The sequence below is a fragment of the Danio rerio genome, chromosome 11 (assembly GCF_049306965.1).
Source record: "Danio rerio strain Tuebingen ecotype United States chromosome 11, GRCz12tu, whole genome shotgun sequence".
In the NCBI taxonomy this organism is placed as follows: Eukaryota; Metazoa; Chordata; class Actinopteri; order Cypriniformes; family Danionidae; genus Danio; species Danio rerio.
Genome location: NC_133186.1, coordinates 38450001 through 38471389, shown reverse-complemented (window position 1 = coordinate 38471389; position 21389 = coordinate 38450001). Strand labels below are relative to the sequence as shown.

Here is a 21389-nt window from a genome sequence, read left to right as displayed (position 1 = left end):
ACAAGAAAAGTTAAAAACTAGGGGGTCTGATAAACACAACTAAAACAATATATGATTTATCAGAGTTAATTTTATTATAATTTTTCTGATAATAAAATATATGCATTGCTTAGAATATTATAAAATGTTGCAAACAATTGTCATTATCGCAGAAGGATTATCTTCACTTTCATCTGCGATTTTTGTTGTTTACTACTGATTACAGAACAGGCTTTACTGACAAAATGCACATGGAAAAAAAATAAAATAAATAAAATCGCCTTCAACTAATTGCACAGCCCCACTACAGATCAACCCTAGCTGCAGATATTTACATATTTGTTAAATAAATAAAATGCCTCTCAGTAGTATGGAAAGTTTTTCTAACTTCTTACTCTAAAATAAAAAAAAAAAAAAAAAAAAATATATATATATATATATATATATATATATATATATATATATATATATATATATATTTATTTATTTATTTTTTTTTTCAATATATAAATCAATCAAATTAAATAATTTGATTGCGATGATCATCTTGAAACTATGCATTTTTTATTCTGTACTCCAATTTAAAACTGCTTCCCCTTCAACAGCATGTCCTTCTGCACGTCCCTCTTTCCCAATTTGCAGTCCTGCACCTCTCATTTATTGCTTTGCCCTCATCCTCTGCTCTTCTTCTCTCAGTTTGTCCTTAATTGCTATGATTAAGTCAACTGCTTAATAATTACTGTCTCCATCCCTCCATATAGAGGCCAAAAACACTGACACACACTAGGCGTTTGTTCTCTCACAACCTCTACGCGCACCAGTACACCAATCATGTTGAAGGAAACAGAAGCAAGCTGTCTGAATCCATCACACAATGGGGACAGCTTTAATTAAACACACCTGAATTGGCGACAGCAAAATTGATGCATCAACACAGCCTCCGAGTGAAGAACTTTTAGAGCACAGGTGTGTTACACACGGTCGACAAAAGCATCTGATCTGGCCCAAGGCTTGATTGGAACAGTTAACGATAATTAATAATTTAACAATGTGCAAACAAGAATGTGTCAATTCCACAAGCATTTGCTTCAGGATGAAGACTGTAATAATCAATAATTAATAATTTAACAAGAATGTGTCAACTTCACAAGCATTCGCCGCAGGTTGAAGTCTATCAGAATGCAGAATGACCTGGTAATTCATTATAGAGAGGTGAAATGTTTAAAATAGTTGCATATGTACATATACACTCACCCGCCACTTTATTAGGTACACCTGTGCCACTGTTCGTTAATACAAATTTCTAATCGGTTATGGCAGCAACTCAATGTATTTAGGCATGTATACATGGTCAAGATGGTCTGCTGCAGTTCAAACCGAGCATCAGAAGAGGAAAGAAAGGTGATTTAAGTGACTTTGAATGTGGCATGGTTGTTGGTGCCAGATAGGTTGGTCTGAGTATTTCAGAAACTGCTGATCTACTGGGATTTTCACTCACAACCATCACAATTTCCATTTCTTATTTTTTGCATTAACCATTTTCCAAAGTCAAAAACCAAAAACATTTTTGCGGATTACAAGATTTTTACTTAAAATTTTGCATTTTAGTTACTCATTTCTTATTTGAAACTTCAAAATTCACACCACTGGCAAGTTCAGACTGCACAGTTTTAGCCCAGATCTTGAGAAATCGCCAACAAATGCCTGAAATCACAGGTAAATCGATACTTGTTTACGTGAATAACAATCACACAGTGTGAACTATCAAAGACGCGATCTGAGAGATTCTTCGATAAGTCACTAGGTGAGGAGTTACGAAGGACCACAAAATTCCCTATTTTTTGTCTATTTGGACAATTTTGGTAGTTTGGCAGGAGCACCTGTGTCGTTTTGACCTGTCACCTGAGTAATACCACAACCGGTGGTATTTGAATTCTCAAGAGCCAGGTGAGCTTCTTTCTCATTATCTAGTTAATAACAAATAATATACTACGTGACCTTGTGTTGTTTCCATGTCACTTCTCACGTGGGTTTGGCTGTGAGATGTAGTTTGTGGACCGAAACAAAGTTGTCTGTGATTCTACCTATTATAAAGTCACACTGTGTGAAACCCCCTGTCACCATCTTGTAGTGTAAACACAGCAGTGATGGAATGCAACCCAGATAGTCATGTAGTGTGAAAACATCTGTGATGCCACTACTTTTGCAGTCTCAACTCAGCATAGGGTGATGAATTCTCAGTATCTTCTTAAAAAAAAAAACTTGTTTTTCTTCACAAACAAACTAATTTTAGGGATGTTTAAAAATAAGTTTTCCAGTTATCTTGCATATTGTATAGTGCTTAGTCTGGTTAACAAAATAAAAATATTACTACTAATTTAATTGTCAAAAGGTTGAACAAACTCAATGTTTTCTCCAATTTGGGCCTTGAGCTAATTCAAGTATGACACGTGATTAAAGATGAAGATGTTACCTTGATGTAGTAGTTGAGCTGTGGATAAACCCTCTGCACTCCCAGGAAAATAGAGAGAGGGGTTCGGTGAGGGAAGGAGGTCGTGACGACATGTGTGACCTCTGGAAATGAGAAAACCCGGAAGCCGTGATTCTCATAAAGCTTCTGCTGTTCTTCATTGAGTCGGTCCTCACCTTCACTCAAAATACTGCCTACAGCATAGCGGCACTTTTGAGCTGGAACCTACAACACACATGAACACAAATTTAATAAAAACATTTTAGCTGTAAGAATTTGGCTTTGCTTGGTCTCATCAATAAAGAGAACGAAAGATACTGCAACACTGTAAAAAGGAAATACATAATCCATATTAAATTCTGATTAAATTATGTAGAAGGTATTCATAAATAATGTGAAGACTTATTAACATTAATTTGCTCACTTTTTTTGCAAAAAATGCACTATATAAACTTATGAAAATCAGACATGATCTAAAGATCTAAACTAGGGTAAAAACAAAATTATACAAATAGAGAAAAAGGAAAAATGACTAAGAGAAATAGAAAATGACTAATAAATGAATTATTCATATTAATTACTAACTTTTCAGTAGCAAAATTGTCATTTAAGAAATTTTCTTTTTCCAATAGTTTTTGGCTGCATGTGTAAATTGCTGTGTTCCACACTATTCCTTAATGTTCTACCAAAACAAATAAATTAAGCTAACGTAATTGTTTTAACAAGTTTAAGTGGAGTGAACATAAAACAGCTGTCCCAAAATAGAAACCCACAAGAATTGTTGTTTCAGCTCATTTTTAATTAGGTAAATGGGTCACACTTTACTATAAGGTTCATTAGTTAATGTTAATTAATGCATTAACTAACATGAACAAACAATGAACAATACATCTACTACTGTATTTGTTCATGTTAGTTAACGTAAGGTAATGAAAATACAGTAGTTCATTGTTAGTGCATGTTAACTCACGGTGCATTAACTAATGTTAACAAGCATGGACTTGAATGTTAATAATGCATTAGTAAATGTTCAATTATGATTAATAAATGCTGTACATGTGTTGTTTATGATTAGTTCATGTTAGTAAATGCATTAACTAATGAACCTTATTGTAAAGTGTTACCGGTAAATGACTAGCAGCAAAAGTATTTTTTTGAGTGTGGTTTCCCTCTAAAATGCGTCCACACATGCTGTAAATTAAACCCTTGTGCATGGTTCAGATTTGCTACCTGCTGTAAAAATGCATCAGATTAATGTTTTTTAATTTTTTTTCCATAAATCTGTTAATCAACCTCTGTCCTGATCAAAACTACAAAATGTTTTTAAAAATTACAGGATTTTTAATTTCCAAATTCATAAATGATGTCACTGATTTGGTGAAAATAACACACAAAATGCCGTATTTTCAGTATAAAAAGTAATTGTGGACTGGATTTTTTCCCTTTTCTCACAGTCTTGGATGTGTAAAATTAGTATCAGCATTGGCTTTGATGCATTGTTAGATTTCAATTTTGTCTCCCTAATTTACTGTTGATAGCTGCTTTTGCCCCATTGATTTACATTATAACCACATTTGATGGTGCATCAATACACAGTCTTTGTTTTTGTATACTCCATGTAGTTCTGAAAGCTGAGATGCATATATGCGTATAGGTCACTCTCACACATTTGCAGACACATACTGTAAACACACACTTTAATTTGCTGTTATACTGCATATAATATCCAGAAACTAAGCTTTATTTGCACAGACCTATCTAAAGGGTTAATGGTGCCAACTGATAATCAACAGTAAAAATGACTAATTTTACAGTAAGAAATGCATGATATGTTGTCATGGTTTTGTATAAAAAATGGTTATAATGAAAGTCAATGGGACAAAAACAGCCATCAACAGTAAATTAGGAAGAGAAAAAAAGAAAATTATTCCAAAACAATGCCTCAAAAGATAATGTTGTTTCAAACGTCCAAGACTGTGATAAAAGATACACAATTACTTTTATTACTGAAAATACGTCATTTTGTGTGTGTGTGTGTGTGTGTGTGTGTGTCTGTGTGTGTGTGTGTGTGTGTGTGTGTGTGTGTGTGTGTGTGTGTGTGTGTGTGTGTGTGTGTGTGTGTGTGTTTTCACCGAATCAGTGACATCATAAGAATTTGGCAATTAGAGTTAAAAATTAAGTATTAAAGAGTTAAGTTTTAATAGTTTTTGATTAGGACTGAGGTTAATTAACAGATTTATGCAAAAAAAAATTATATATATATATATATATATATATATATATATATATATATATATATATATATATATATATATATATATATACATATACATATACATATACATATATATATATATATATATATATATATATATATATATATCACCCCAGAGTGAATGAAAACATCCCCAACAGTACATAAGAGTTAAATGGTAGTTATTTATTACTACTAATATTATTGTTTTTGCTGTATTTAAATTTGCAAGTCTCATCTAAAAATCATGTTAAGAGGACGGAGCTTTTATAAAAACTCCATTCAAAACACAATATCAAATCTCTTAATCATGGAAAATCATACCTAATAGAAATGTAACTATTACAGCCTTATTGTGGCAAAGAAGCTGGTGCTATGGTTTAGGAAATCAACAGAATCCCCATCATTTAGGTCTCGGCTGGAAGAATTAACTAAATTAGCACATTTGGAAAGGATCAGATTTCTTATGGCAAAGAAATAAAAAAAAAATTGACTAGATTTAGTATCCTCTTCTCCTCTATTTTGAAAGCGTAGGTTAAAAACCCAGATGGTGAAGGTCACACCAAGAGTCCTCCATAAGCTTTAGTCCCAAGTGTGGGGTGGGTTTTAGGGGTTAGACATTTTGTGTTTTTTGAAAAGTGTATTCTGGGTTTATACGAATTACTTAATTATTTTATTTATTTATTTTGTATGTGATAATTAATTTATCTCTTTTTTTGCAAAAAAAAAAAAAACTTAAGATGTTAAAATATTTGCTGTAATGCTGTGCAATAGAATGCAATGAATATCTCAATTAAACTTTTAAAACAACAAAAAAAGAAATGTAACTTACTTTTCATGCTCTGTTTTTATATGTTGCTATTTAAAAATATTTAATAGGACTACATTTAATATTTATACATTTTTGAACATTTCTTTCATAAAAACACTTGCAGAATTTTGCACATTTAATATGCCTGCTAAAGTGCTAATGGAATCAAATGAATTATATGCAAATGTTATTAGAGTAAAATTGAGTACAAGCCAATAAATACGACACTGTAAGATATGGACTAAATTAACATTGCATCAAAAACTGACTAAACCTGGAAAAAAAATCATAATAATCAACATTTTGGAACGTTCATGCACTACTCAAAACAAACAGCGGATAATGAATGCAACCCTTTCTGTGTCTCCTTAATTAATTTGGCCCTGCTTGCTTTCACCGTTATCAGCTACCCTGCTAAAGCAGCCTTATATCAAAGACCACGGAAACTTCTCCAGCCAACACATACACACACCGATCCCCAAACAGCACATTCGCAACAAAAACTCTCTCAACCCTATTAAAACCCATCATCTGCCTGCAGTAATCAACAAAAAAATGAGCCGTTCACCACTCACAACACTTATCTTATGCAACAAATAAACAGGACAAACTCCCTCACTCTTGGTTGTGTTCAAAGACAACGGGGAGCGTCCACGATTCAGTGAGTCACAGAGGAAAAGCTAGCTTAATGAGAATAAACAAAGCCACGGCTGAGTAAAAAAAAACATATAAATACAGGATTAAATGGAGTTGCATGAGCAGGTGGCATTGTGTGGTGAAAAAAAACACACACAATGAAGCTGTAGTTTGATAAGACTGTGCCGGCTTGCCACGCGTCTGGCATCTTCGAAACTGGTGTGGACGGATGCCCACCTATCACTTTTTTTTTCTTGTTTTGTGAAACGAAGGCATATTCCCTTGCAAATGAGGGCATTGAGATGTTTGGGTTTTCATGCTAACATGAAGTGAATCTTTTCAAAGTTTGCACAAAAAGAAATACCAAATGTGCATTAGGTGCATCAAGTTCTTAGGGTGCACTTACACTTGGCTATCCGAACTGTGCCTGGGCGCAATACCCAGTTTGTTTGACAAGTGTGAGTGCTCCGAATCGGGCCCAGGCACGTTTAGTTGTCTGGCCCCGACCTGGTTGGAAGAGGATTGCTTGGGCTTTGGCACGGTTTGAGTAAAAAGCACACCTGAGCCTGAAACTAAAGACACGACGTCACTTTTTAAGGGACTGTTTCTTATAGTTTTATTAATTATTCTTACTTTTCAATGAACTGTCATCGTTTATTAAAGACGCAAAACCCTCACTCCATGTCAGTTGTCACCTTCAGCAAACCATCTAATATGTGCAGCATGAAGACTTTATGAACATTTATGAGCGTCAGAAGTGTTGGATCTGTTCGGCGAAATATTTGACTGCGTGCCATTGCATCTCAAACGACAAAATATTACAAAACGATATAACTAAAGCAATCTCCACTGTGCTGAGTGAGAGCACTTTCGATGATGTAAACGTGCTCCGGCTCGGAAGGCAAAATGCAGTGTGAGTGCAGGCCTTCGGGGGAGAGGGGAGGGGAGACAATCGTGCTTCTGCACAGTTCAAGGCAACTCTACCTAGTGTCAGTACGCCCTTAATGTTGCTGACTGTAGTATTGGTAACCTAGTAAGCAACTGAGACAACTCAAAAAAGACAGCTGAGTAGACAAGTAATGTCAGAGATTATTTTGCAAATGCATTTCAATTTCTTGTTATTTGAGACTATAATTTCTCACTAAACGATACCAAATGTAAATTAGGCATGTTTCTATTGAGCTTTTAAAGTGGCTGACTGTGGTATTGGTAACCTAGCAACCAACAGTAAACAAGGCAAGTATAATGGAGATGAGTAGACAAGTTTATATCGCAAATGTATTTCAATTTCTCATTATTTGCATGAACCCTTTTATAAAGTCCAAAACCACCTCAAGTGCATGTAAAATGTTTTTGCGAATAAAAAGATTTTACTTGAAATTTTGCACACTTTTTCCCTGCACACCTTTAGGCTGTACCAAACGAAGGCATATTCGCTTGCTAATAAGGGCGTTGGATGTTAAAGTTAGGTGTTCTTGCTAATGTGAAATAAATATTTTTAACATTTGCAAAAAAGAACAAAATGCTAAATGTGAATAGGTGGGTTTCCATCGAGTATTTAGAGTGCCTGACTGCAGTATTCGTAACCTAGCAACCAACCGTAAACAAGCTAAATATAATGGAGACAGCTGAGTAGACGAGTAATGTCAGAGTTTTTTTAGCCAATGCGTTTAAATTTTTCATTATTTGCATAAACCCTTTTCCAAAGTATAAAATCAACTCAAGTGTGTTTAAATAGTTTTTTTGCGAATTAAAGGATTTTTACTTGAAATTTTGCACTTTTTTTCCATGCATACCTTTATGCCCCATTCACACGGGGCATCAGCTTCAACGCTTCCCATTCACTTTAAATGGGTGACGTCAAGCGTTGCCAAAATGCATTGTGGATCCAGCGCTGCTTCAGTGGCGTTGCTCGCTGCAGAAGTTGGGACTTGTTCAACTTTAAGCGCAGACGGAAGCATCAGCCAATCAAATCGTTGTATCCAAATACACCAGCTCAAACAGTAGCCAATTGCTGACTAATTTCATTGGCTGACGCTGCTATGACGATTGCGTCATCTCCAACTTCAGATACGCCCTTTGTCGAGCATTGACGCTGAAGCCCTGTGTGAATGGGGCGTTAGGCTTTACGAAACAAAGGCATATTCGCTTGCCAATGAGGGCATTGGGATGTTAAAGGTAGGTTTTCATCCTAACGTCAAGTGAATCTTTTCAAAGTTTGCAAAAAATATCAAAATACCAATGTCAATTAGGTGCATCAAGTTTTTAGAGTGACTGACTGTAATATTGGTAACCTAGTGACCAACAGTAAACAAGGCAAATATAATAGAGACAGCTGAGTCGATGAGTAATGTCTGAGTTTATTATTTGCATTAACCATTTTCTGAAGTCCAAAACCACCTCAAGCGTGTGTAAAACATTTTTGAGAATTAAAGGATTTTTACTTTAAAATTTGCACACTTTTTTCATGCACACCTTTAGGCTTTACCAAACGATGGCATATTTGCTTGTAAATGAGGGCATTGGGGAAATCCGAGATGGATTATACGACCCAAGTTCGAGTCTCTTGAGAATTCAGAAGTGACAGATGAAGCTCTGTTTGGAAAAGAGGCTGCAACAGTTTCCAGAACATCCATCCTGTAAATTGGAGGAAAGTGTTCATTCATCTATAGTCTTCTGGGTCACTCTCAGCCTCCCGCTGAGCCCTCCAGGAATAGATTGCACTGCCATTCTGAAGAAACATCAGTCAGAAAAGCAGATAACCAGATGAGTTAAACTGGTTTGAGTTTTGTGAACCATCAATTAGGGTGTTAACAATTCGGTTCTAATCATTTTTGATCATTCTATAGCATAACGTGGCCCTTCAAGTCTGTGTGGCCCTGGTCTGCAGGAGGTCTGCTTTCCTGATGCTCCCAGCAGGCGTTGCTCACGGGAACAGTGTTTTAACAGACTGTCCTGTCACTAAGCCTCCATTTGCTCAGAGGCTCTGACAGAAATTGTGACTAAGTCTCCACTAACACGGCATTAGATTATGAATAAATGAGATCACAACAAAAGAAACGTAATGGATCGCTGAAGAGCATGTTCTGGCAACAGTTTAGTCAATGTAGCGTTTTTAGGACTTCTACAGAACAAATTTTTTCGTGATGTCCAATTGTACATGGCAACTAAAGCAATGGATTCTTTAGAATTTGAATATGAATATTCAAGGTGGAAACTTCCGCTACAATCTTAAAGATTAAGAACCAAGTGTAGGTTTTAAAGTGATGTCATAAGGCCAGAGGTGCTCAGTCTCAATCAAAAAGCCTAAATATGAATTTATCATCAGTGACTTCGTTTACATGGACATAAGTAATCAAATTATTTGCCTTAATCTGAATAAGACAATAATATAATTAAGATGTTTACATAAGTTGCTTTTCGAATGTTTCTTTTATGATCGCATTTTACATGTTATATGTTTACGTGTCTGTACTAATGTGAATAAGATCGGAGTACTCCGCATGTCTTAATCTGACTTCTGTTTAGTTCAATTATGACCTTAATCAGATTTAATTTATCAAAAATAGCTGTTTACATAGACTCTTAATGAGAGTATTGTCTTAAATCACATTAAAATCGCATTACTGCTGTCCATGTTAACATACTCAAATGGCAAATGTCTGGAATAGGCATGGGCTGGTATAAGATTCTGACAATACTGTATGATAACCTTGGATAAAAATATCGCGGTATTGTGATTACAGCTCTAAAAAAAGTTCCTTTTAAATGTCTGGATAGGAAAAAAACTATTTTCCCCTCATTAAACACAATTCTTTTTATTTTAAGAAAACATTTTGGAGCAGTAAACACGTCAGGCTAAATAATTTAATTAAATCGAGTTCTGCTCTCTTCATTAGTTTCAAAAACACAGATTTCTTTACAACTCGAAAAGGCATATTTGGATATTTTTCTTTTCTCTGGATATAGAGTAATTTACTGCAGTATTCAGCTCTCTAGCATGTTTGGATGTTGGTGTAAAAGTGATTTGTTTTTCAAATGTATGCTGAATCATGGGCTAACCAGTAGATTTTGATGTGGATGCTCCTTTTCTGCTGACATATACTTACATGTATTGTAGGAATGGTATAAAAGAACATTTTAGCGGTTTCAAAACCTTGACTTTTACCAAATTAAGCCTTGAAACTGGTTATCGCCCCATGCCTGGTCCAGAATAATTGATTGATTACATAACTTTCTCATATTTACTTGTCACAAACCTGTTTGGGTTTCTTTTTGTCCCGTTGAACACAAAATAGGTTATTTTGAAATGTTTTGGAAGCCACTGACCTTCATAGTATTTGTTTTTCTACTATGGAAGACATTGTTATTAATATTTTTCAAAATAACAGTCATTTGTGTTGGCATGCTAGCCCAGTGGTTAACATGACGACATTTAGTGCAACAGCAATAACTCTCCGGGCTTCCCGAGCTCAAGCCCTAGCTTATAGACCTTTCCCCATCCTGTCCCTATCTCTCTCTACACTTCACTTCTGGACATTCTACTGTTTGGAACTACTTCAGGGTGAGTAAAATATTGAATAGTCAATGTTCATTTTTGAGTGAACTATCCTTTTAATTTAGGAGTCAACAATTTTTATTAACATAACACCTGTAACCACAACCAAAAGTAACATGCAAATTACAAGGCAGTTTAATGTGAGAATTGGCACTTTATGTATCCCCATCAACTGTCTAAACATTCATTTCATTGTAACATGTGACATTTACACTCTTCATAACTTTAACCATCACATTACAATTTAAACAGATCAGTTTTGTGCTGGATTGAAGCCAAATAAACGCATAACAATTTGATCAATCATCTTTGACAAATCCTCACCTATTCAAATCCTCACTAAGGTGAAGAATATGGCACCTATGGCAAATGTCATTAACCAACTGGATGTCATGACAGCAGCTTAACACAGTAATACTTTAAAACATCATTTAAACAAACAAGATTACAAACTTAAGATACTTTATCAAAGTATTAAATCCACAATTGTAATTCCTTACACACAATCACTGCTGTAGAAATATGAAAGGAGGCAGGTTTGGTTTGAATTCTACAGATGCCCAGAGCCAACCTAGAGCTCAGACTTGAAATTCTGCCATTTTTGGTTCCCTAAAAAGCTTTAAGTGTAAAAAAAACAAAACATATTTCACATAGTGTAAAGAACCATATTATAATCTACAGAATTTTGTGCAATGAAAAGGTTTACAATGGCAATATAAACCTTCAATTTTAAGTTCTTGCCTCATTGAGTATGTTTAAATGGACACCAATAATCAGATTTTAACACAATTAAGACAATACTCTGATTAGTAGTCTACCATGTAAACAGTAATTTTTGATTACCTTAATCCAATTAACGTCATAATTGAACTAAACAGAAATGAAATTAAGACATGTGGAGTATGATGAATTTCGTTGCATTATTGAAGTGCAGTACAGACATGTAAACACCTTAAACTATTACCGACATGTAAGATTTTTGCTACATTTTGCCACAGGATAGTCTATACCAGGGTATATGCAGGAATCCTAAAGATAATTTCAATACCTTTTTAAGACTTTTTAAAGCCCTTCTCAGAATATTTTAAGACCTCATCGCCACTTCAATTCTAATCAGTATCAAACCTTTAACTTAATACACAGTTGTTATTAAACAGTTGTAGTCAAATAAACCAATGGAGCACAACCATGCAACAGAACTCCGATAAGCTCGGAAGAAACAAAGCTTGAACAAATAAATTACTCGGTTGTTTTCAGCGACAGGCTTCAGCCACTGTTTAAACTCATCTTTCTCCAACCAGGAGAATGCAAAATTGCATTATCCCATTTTGCTGTCTGTTTTTGCTTTCACTACAAGTGGAGAATGTCACATCACCTTCCTATGTTTGTCACAAATTACATAACATCACCTGGATGGAGGAGCTAGGCTGGATGGGCCGTGGCCCTAACCATTTGCATGGATAAAGCAGGCCATTGTTAATATTAAGAGGAAAATAAATATGCTTTTTTGAAATCAAACACTTTGAACAACGCTTGAACAAATTTTAAGACCTTGTAATTACGTGATTAAGACTTTTAAATATCTTTTAAGGGCCTTAATTTTCTCATAATGATTTATTAATTTTTAATACTCTAAGATGACGCGAACACCCTGTATACACACACCTGTTTGACACGATTCTCTGCACCAACTGACCCACAATCCTGTGGACCAAGGACCACAGACACCAGCATCAGAAAATGCAGAGTTTTTTCCCATACAGCATGCGGTATCAAATTAAATTAAAACAACACTCTTTCAGCCGTTCATACCCGCATCCAATACCCAAGTTGCCACGGGGGGCATGCATGTAATGCTCCCGAATGAAGATGAAACACCCAAAATTACATAAAACAATGGATGAAATGTGGATATCGTGGTCATGCTTTGACGTTAATAATACAACGTGCTATAAACAGGAACATTCGAAAAGCAGCTGAAGTAAAAACCTTATTCATATTATTGTCTTATTCAGATTAAGGCAATCAATTTGATTGTTGATGTCCTTGTCCGTAGTTATTGAGTGATTTATTGAATCACTCCTTGAAACTGTTGATTAATCTAGAAATTAAGCAAGTGACTGAATCTGAAATGAATAATCGAATCATTGACTCAAAATTGTTCAAAATTAATTCAGGAATGAAATTAGATGTTCATTGGCTTGTGTACATATAGTACAATCAGCTTTACATCACTTTATTCTAAAACAGTTCAGAGGTGAAATGGATCACAAACACTGAGTTTTGGAGGCAAAATGATGATGGCTTCCTTAATTAGCTGTTTTATGAGATTCACTCTTCACTGAACCACAACAACTACATCACACCACGCCGTACAATAAACTAGCTATCAAAATACCTCCAAGTCATTCCACAAAAATCACATCTTCCTCCTTACAACTGGAAAAGCTTATAAAGACTCTGAAAATTGAGTTTAAAGGAGTTGCAATCTGAAAACGGGAAGGAACGTGTTTAGTCCTGACTGAGGTAAACATTTAAAGAGAAAAGCTTGTAGACGTTGAAAGACAAAAACTGAAGACGCTCAACTGACAAAAGGACTGAAAGTACTGATAAGTATATGTAACTGTCAGCGTAGCGCTTCTGTTTTACTTTTGTCATTTTACTTGTCAAGCAGCAGTCAAATCCATTTCAGGCAAATTTGTGAAATGTCACTGAGGTTACGGTGTTGCTGCAGTCCTCTGGGAAATCGACTCCAAAATACCTTGGAAGGCAGACTCATTTATTCATCACTTCAGACGCACTTTAAAAAGCCTTCGCATCTTCTCTCCCCCCGCTCGCTGTCATTGCCGCTGTCCGCATCTTCACAGTGGACTGCCTTTTCATGTTCCTGCCATCCGTAGACAGCCAGGACGCTACAAAAATACTAATAGTTTTGATGGCAGGAGCCGGTTGGATTTCTGTTCCAAGACGTTTGTTGACAACAGCATGCTTTAGTTCCAGAAAATGGCAGTTTGCTGACATTATCTTTTCTATCAGTCACTAGTCAATTTTTATCAGACGTGACAGATCGTGAAGATGATCACAATAAGCTATTGAGTTCATCAAATCAAAGAAGACATCTCGTAACCTTTCTGCAACAAACCAAATCAAAACTTAACTTCCCAACACACACAACCAATTTGCCGACTTACAAGTGTGAAAAATGGTTTTCTTATTTGTGATAGTAAATGCAGATAGTATGTGATAGTATGCAGACTTTGCTAATTGGCTAATTGGGAGGACCGGGAGGATTCCTCTTGGACCGGTCCATTTTTTTGGCCACAAGGGCCGGTGTCCCTAGCTGTCTGCACTCTCAGCAGTCGCACTTTTTTCACTTATTTATTTATTTTACCATAACCTCACTCTTTTCATTCATTACTTTAAATCGCAGCTCCACTCCTTTTATTTATTTTCTCGCAGCCTGATGAGCAGAAGGCAGCCCGCAGGTTACCGATGACGTAATTATCATTCGGCTCTCCAACAGCGGCACCTTGCTCATCAGCAAAATCATTTGTTAGAGATACGCGAGAGATGAAAAATGGCTAATAAAAAAAGCAAAGGTGGCGATGAAAAGGCCAGAATTAAAACAGTGGAGTAAATTTTTTGTTAAAACCAGCAGCAGCGAGAGTACAACACATGACGTTGATGAAACAGCTGGTAAGTTAACGTTAAGCTATAAGAGCAGTGCAAAACAATGTTGTCTGCAAACCACCGTTTATGTACCGTACATTTTTTCTTTGTGCTGTGCCGAACGTTTTCTTGTGCTGTAGCTCTTCAGCAGCAGCAGCCTCAGTTTTACTGAAGATCTTTTGGAAAATGTTTCAGAAAATTTGTTTTGTACAGAGAATGCATGTCATATTAAATTCAGATATAATTTTTGTGTTATTCACATACCATTTATAATAGGGGTGTCACTGTGGCGCAGGGGGTAGCACGATTGCCTCACGGCTGGTTCAAGTCGCTGGTTCAAGCCCCGGCTGGGCCAGCTGGCATTTCTGTGTGGAGTTTGCATGTTCTCCCTGTGTTTGCGTTGGTTTCCTCCGGGTGCTCCTCTTTCCCCCACAGTCCAGACATACAGCATAGGTGAATTGGGTAACCTAAATTGTCTGTAGTGTATGTGTATGGGTGTTTCCCAGTCATATAGCAGTCTTATAACACAGAAGAAGAGGAGGAGAGGAAGTTCACATGTTTGTTTATAAAGTTACTGGTGACTCGAACAAGCCTGGATGGTTCAAGCAGCACCTCCAGCTCTAGCGATGAAAAAATGATTATTGTTCACAGAGCAATAAGCAGCTCCACGTTCATATCACATATGGGCATCTTCTTCAATGTGCGCTCGCATTGACAGTTTTGCGCTTGAGCGCCTCCAAGTGCTGTTTACTGTAACTTCAGCAGCTTCATGCACGTGAACAAAAGTGCCGATCTGATTGGTGGGCGTCAAACAAGCATGAGCCGTTTTTTTTTTTTCAAATGACGCTTTTGCACCTGGCGTTTTGTGCGATGGTGTGCACAATCACATTGACGCACTTTATTTAGTTACGAGGCGTTAAACGTCAACAATTCAGTCACATTTCCATCTGTTACAAGCTATGAATATTTGGATTACATAATCAACAGAACAAAACCGAGACATGATCACAAACTGGGGACTTGCAATCAATTAATATACTTCACCCACACCTGTTTTTAGTAATTTTAAACCCTCATGTCCCTGTCAGAGATACAAGTCACCAATGTTTTCATCTGTCTTTTGGAGATTTAGTAATTGGTAACAGCGTTATAGTGGGTTAGTGTCTGCTTTTATATTTGGTGTCGGTTTCTTTTTATATTTGGTGTCAGAATGACATTTGCTGATACGGAAAATATTTCATTGTACAACAATTAATCTACCAGGCTTTTTGGCTAAAATAAAAAAAAGAGAAATCACAGTTTAATTTGTTGGTATTAGATAGTTTTTCAATTTCACTGACCCTGCTGTGCATGAACTAAGCTGTTGAATGGTCAGCATATTAGGCGACTAGGCTGTAGCTTCAATTTTAATTTAATTATCCTCTAATCGGTTGTGTATTATGTCATGTAATGCATACTGCAGTCTTTTTTTTTTTTGTCTGGCTTGCTTAGAAATTTCACCTGTTCACCAAAAATGACTAAATATCTTCCTGGGAATGTCTGACATACTGTAATAGACGTGCCTGGCATGAAAGCTTGACAGGCGTAGCAACAGTAACAAAGGAGGGTGGGCTTAGCGAAAGGTCAATTCAGGGTATTAACAAACCATGAACTGACACAAAGTAACTTAGTAAACTATTTGTTAGTGGTTTATTAATAGTTATTAAGGTAGAAGTTGGGTTAAGGTATTGGGTAAGAGTAGGGATGCAGAACAATATCATACTTTATAACTACTAGTGAACAGTTAAACTTAATAATAAAATAATAGTTAATAGCAAGAATCGTTACCTAAACTTTAATGTTACCAAGTTTTGTCCCATCTGAGAAGCACATCAAGCCCCTCGTCTTGATATCTAGAATAGGCAATATCACTACAAAAAACTTTAAAAAATACTTAAAAAAAAAAAAAAAACATCCGTAATAATCCCGAAAGTGCAATTCTGCCAAGAGTTACCATCAACTATTCAAAGAGCAGCCTTCACCACAAGTGTCTGCTGCGCCTATTTTTTTCCTTTTCATCTTTCGGACTGTCTTGCCAAAGGCCGGCATGAAGAACAGAGAAAGAGCAAACCCTAAAACTCTCCATCACTCGGGGACAGGAATGCCTTTCATGGCCCTTCACAGAAAAACCAGCATGTGAAGAAATCCCAGCTCTTCTTATCCATGGCAACCATCTTCAGACCCATGGGCTTCCACATCCAACTGCATTGTTTTGGCCTGATGAGAGGAAGTTCCCAAAAGCTTGCGGGCTACAGTAGCAAGTCAATGATTCAGAAACTCAAGAACCAGGGTGGTCACGCCAATCCTTGGGTACACAATCCTTCATCTCAGAGGAGTTGATTGTTTTCCGATCCTCCTCCTAGTTCTTATCAGCAGCTTTTGGGAGCTTGTGACCCCCGGGTTTAGCACTCCAGACTCCTCTCTTAATGAGCTGAGATCATTATGCCAATTAGCTGAACTGGATCAGAACTTGGCCAAGGCTCTATGTGTGGAGCTTTGGACAGTTGCTAATTGGGGACTTGGGGGACGAAAGAAAATAGTCTGTCACTCACAATGAGGCTTTAAAAGTAAGGCGGTGCTGTCACTCAAAGATTCAGTTGGACTTTGTGGTGGGAGATTGAGTGCACATTGATGCTATGAAATGGTTTTGACCGGTTGAGAAGAAGGTGGGCAGGAGGTGTGAGAAATGTGATCATGCAATGAGGGTCTTGTGCACAAACAGGAAAACCAAGAGAGTTTCTTTGCCAAAAAATCATTCCGGCATTACCATCAACCTACACAAAACAGATCTTCTCAAACAGGATTGTGGGTTTCTGCTGGCTATTTTCTGATCTCCCCATGTTTTTTTTTTTTGGCAGATGAGTAAATATATATAAACAACAAGAATCCCTCTTAAACTTTTTTATGAGAGCTAAGCAGCCTGGAAAGTGACTCAACCCTGAGGGCAACAGGAGTCGCAGAAGGTCAGATGGAAATCAAAGAAGTTTTGTTTGGCACTAATTTATATTCCCTAAAAGTTTAAGGGCGCTAAGGGCAAATGGTGTAGGTTTAGGGCACCAAACTCTGACAGATTTTACCTTTTCTGCTTTCCTCTTCATGACATTCAGAGACCAAGTTCAGCCCATGCTTGGCTTCATGCAATAATAACAACCTTGGTGCATTCAAACCACACACTCTACACTACTTCGATCGGCTATTTCTGCTTGAGGTCTACTTTATATAGTGATTGGAATCTGAACTTTAGACAAACAACACCCAGTGTTTATTCTAGGATGTTTTCAAGCTGTGGCGGCAGGCCTTTTTTTACACAGATCTAGCAAATACCTATGGCGTTATTTCAATGACAAATGTCGTGTAATTACCTACATGTACAAGCATGTGAATCTCTGCTTGCGCGCCGATTTCCTCTGCTCGTGCACAAAACTTCTTGCACGCCACCTCAAATATAAGCTGCTTCAAGAGCGCGCAGATCTTCTAGAGCGCTCTCAAACAAAAGCTGCTGAGTGCGATTTAGTGCGTTTATGTAACGAGTATGTCTCAAGCATTTATTAGATTTGCTAGGAATGTTTATGAATGTCTCTAATAGATCTACAGAGCGATATTAATGCGTCCTGAAGTAAAGTGAAATGGTTATACGTTGTGTTTGCTAGCCTCAGACATCACACACCTGTCAGCCAGTCAGTCAGTCAGCACGTCAACTTAAAGGTTAAACAAATGACGCACAGCAATACTACAGTTACAGTAAAGTTTGCGCTGTTATAATTTACTTACCCTTTAATACGTTTTGGTGTGATTACCACCCGCTATTAAAAAATAAAATGTTTTGAATGAGAAGCTGTAATGTAGCCATGGCAGGATGAATTTTGGTGTGGCGCCCCGCCATGGAAGAATGAATGTAGCGGAAACCATGAACACCAGAATTCACCACCTTAAGGCCTTTTATACATGAAAAAACTTAAAATATATACTAATCTAACTTTATTCAACCTGTTATCAGTATTGAAACACCACTGGAACTACATATTAAAAAATGTGATCTTTGAATAACTTACTTATACCAATGCAATAAGGAAGAATTGCATATACTTTTAAGCTTGATAAACAACTTTAAGCTTCAAAATGTACTCAGGAACTCTATAATTATGGAGGCAGATCAGTCTCAAAAATAATACATTGACAAAATATAATTTATACATCCACAACACAATTCAAATTTACAAAATCAAATTCGTAAATTCAAAACAAGATTCATTAACACAAATACAATTAATAAATTCAAAACACGATTCATTAACACAAATCCAATTAATAAATTTAAAACACGATTCCAAAACACACAAATCCAATCCGTATATTCAAAACACAATTCACAAACACATAAATCCAATTAATAAATTCAAAACACGATTCACAAACACACAAATCCAATTATTTTAAAACCCAGTTTATAAACACACAAATCCAATTCGTAAATTCAAAACACAATTCACAAACACACAAAAATTTGAGTCAGACCTTGGCATGAATCAACTGCTTGGACAGAAGTCCAAATCCTGGTGTTTCTGAAGTATTTCGCTCAGATAGTTATGTTTCCATCCAAAAATGCAAATTAACTTTATGCGCAAAACTAGATTATCGCTTAAAAGACACCAAAAAAAACAGCGTTTCCATCCAACGAGTCAAAACTAACAAAATCGTCACTTCCGGATTAATTGGCGCCAAATATAACCAGTAAAAACTTAATTTGCTGCAGTAGGAGAAGCTGCGAAAAATGAATTCATTCATTTCTTGTCGGCTTAGTCCCTTTATTAATCCGGGGTCGCCACAGCGGAATAAACCGCCAACTCATCCAGCAAGTTTTTACGCAGCGGATGCCCTTCCAGCCGCAACCCATCTCTGGGAAACACACACACACACACACACACACACACACACTATGGACAATTTAGCCTACCCAATTCACCTGTACCACATGTCTTTGGAAACCGGAGCACCCAGAGGAAACCCACACAAACACAGAACATGCAAACTCCACACAGAAACGCCAACTGAGCCGAGGATCGAACCAACGACCCAGCGACCTTCTTGCTGTGAGGCGAACGTGCTACCCACTGCGCCACTGCGTCACCTAGCTGCATCAATCTTCTCTTTATCTAATAAATGACTTACAACTCAGAAGGCAATCCTGACACGCAGTGAACGCGCGGTGGCATTTGAAGGTGTGAGACGAGGAGCACAGACGCTCTTGATTCTGGAGGTCATTAATAATAATAACACATACTTAAACGGTAAGACGTTTTAAAATAACCAAAAAAAAATTCAGATGTTTTGCAGTGTGCTCAGTTAGCTGGTTTGTCCATTTACACACATTTTCATCATTGCATGATCTCTTATACCAGAATCACATGATCTTTTTTTAATGTGCATACTGAAATGTATGCGGTAAAAGTGTTTCCATCATAGTTTATGCGCATCTTTTCTTATCGAATAAAAAGTTTATCCTACTTAGTTAAGCGCATAAGTTTTTATGCATTTTCAAAATGTATGTGCATCATGTCGTTTCCATCAACCGGTTTTTTATGTGCATATGCAAAATGCGCATAAAAATAGGTGGATGGAAACATACTGCTAATGCATTTTAAGTAATGAACCAAACCAAATATATATGGGAAGTATATTGCAAACTTTAATTTAAAGCAGAATATATGAAAATAGCAAAAATGCCAAAGATCTTGTTTTGGTGCTTCTGCTTTTTGCTCACTTTGGCTCTCTAATAGGGTATATGCCGAAGCATGCTAATAGGACTTTTAATTTGCCAGTAACCTGGGTTAATCGTTTCCGGTGAACTATATGCCAATGCAAAATCTGAACGTTTAAGCTGTGTTTTCTTCAAATCAGCGATCTCCACTGGCTGAGTGATATCAGGTATGAAGTGGGTCTCAGATTGTACAAGAAGCACTGCATCAAATAACATTTTCCCCGCCATGTCTTTATAATATGAGCATTTATTTTACCCTAGTATTCAATGGAGCTAGCCTGCCGATTCTGACGGTTACGTGCGAGTAAACAGCTTTTTGTTTCGTTTTACATTTGAGCAACTACATGAATGCCAAAGTCTGTTTAACTGATTGTATTTTAATTACATTACAACATCGATGCTGTAAAAGGAACTGTATAAAATGGAAAAAAAAACTCACAATAACAGGTCACCGGAAGTTTATCAGCATGGGAAAAACACTAGCTCGGCATATACCCTATTGGTGAAGTTTTTGTAAAACGCCATAGATTATGCCTAGCTTTACATGTATTCTGCTATAAAAAATGTTGTCTTAATGCAAATATACTAGTTTATCAAAAGCATACTGCCCTTATTCTTCACTTACAATTCGGCAAAACCATTTGAATCTTTTTGGCTTAAGACTTCCGGTCTCAATCACTTCAATGATTTTTAGGTGTTAAAAATAGCTAGTTATGCAGCTTGATGTTGCAAACTGATATTTTCTTATATTATTCTACTCTTTACTTTTAGTCATGAACACAGTTGTTAGTCGAGCAAGTAGTTTGACCGTTTTCTGCCATTTATTAGTCATTTCTCCCACATAGGCGACTGAATCAAAAGTTCTAAAACAATCACACAAACGAGGACACTTCCACATTGCAGAATAAGCTGAATACAACTGATTAACAACCACTGAGCTCACAAAAGGTCTGTGTTATTATTAAAAGTTTATCTGTAATTACATTTTCCTATGGAGTAAATGAATGAAGTTTCTACTTCAGGGAGTCATATTTTCAAAGCATCCTAATTCTTCGTAGCACAGAAAAGAGAGTGTACATTATTCATACAAATCGCACAGGTTTGAAATTACATGATGAATGAATAATAAATTAAACAGAATTTCCTACTAATCCTTGCCCCTTTTTACTGGTACAAACAAGTCCTGTAAACGTATTCAGTCAAAGCAGGTTTTAT

At 36.5% G+C, this 21389-nt stretch overlaps 1 protein-coding gene across 1 annotated transcript in view; it reads right to left on the bottom strand.

Annotated features, from left to right (window-relative positions):
- tex264b (testis expressed 264, ER-phagy receptor b) overlaps window positions 1-21389 on the bottom strand; it is a 99109-nt gene that overhangs the window by 74978 nt on the left and 2742 nt on the right. Inside the window, exon 2 of the mRNA XM_021472498.3 lies at window positions 2453-2674. Within this exon, the coding sequence (XP_021328173.1) occupies window positions 2453-2674 (222 nt within the window). The remainder of the gene's footprint in view (window positions 1-2452; window positions 2675-21389) is intronic.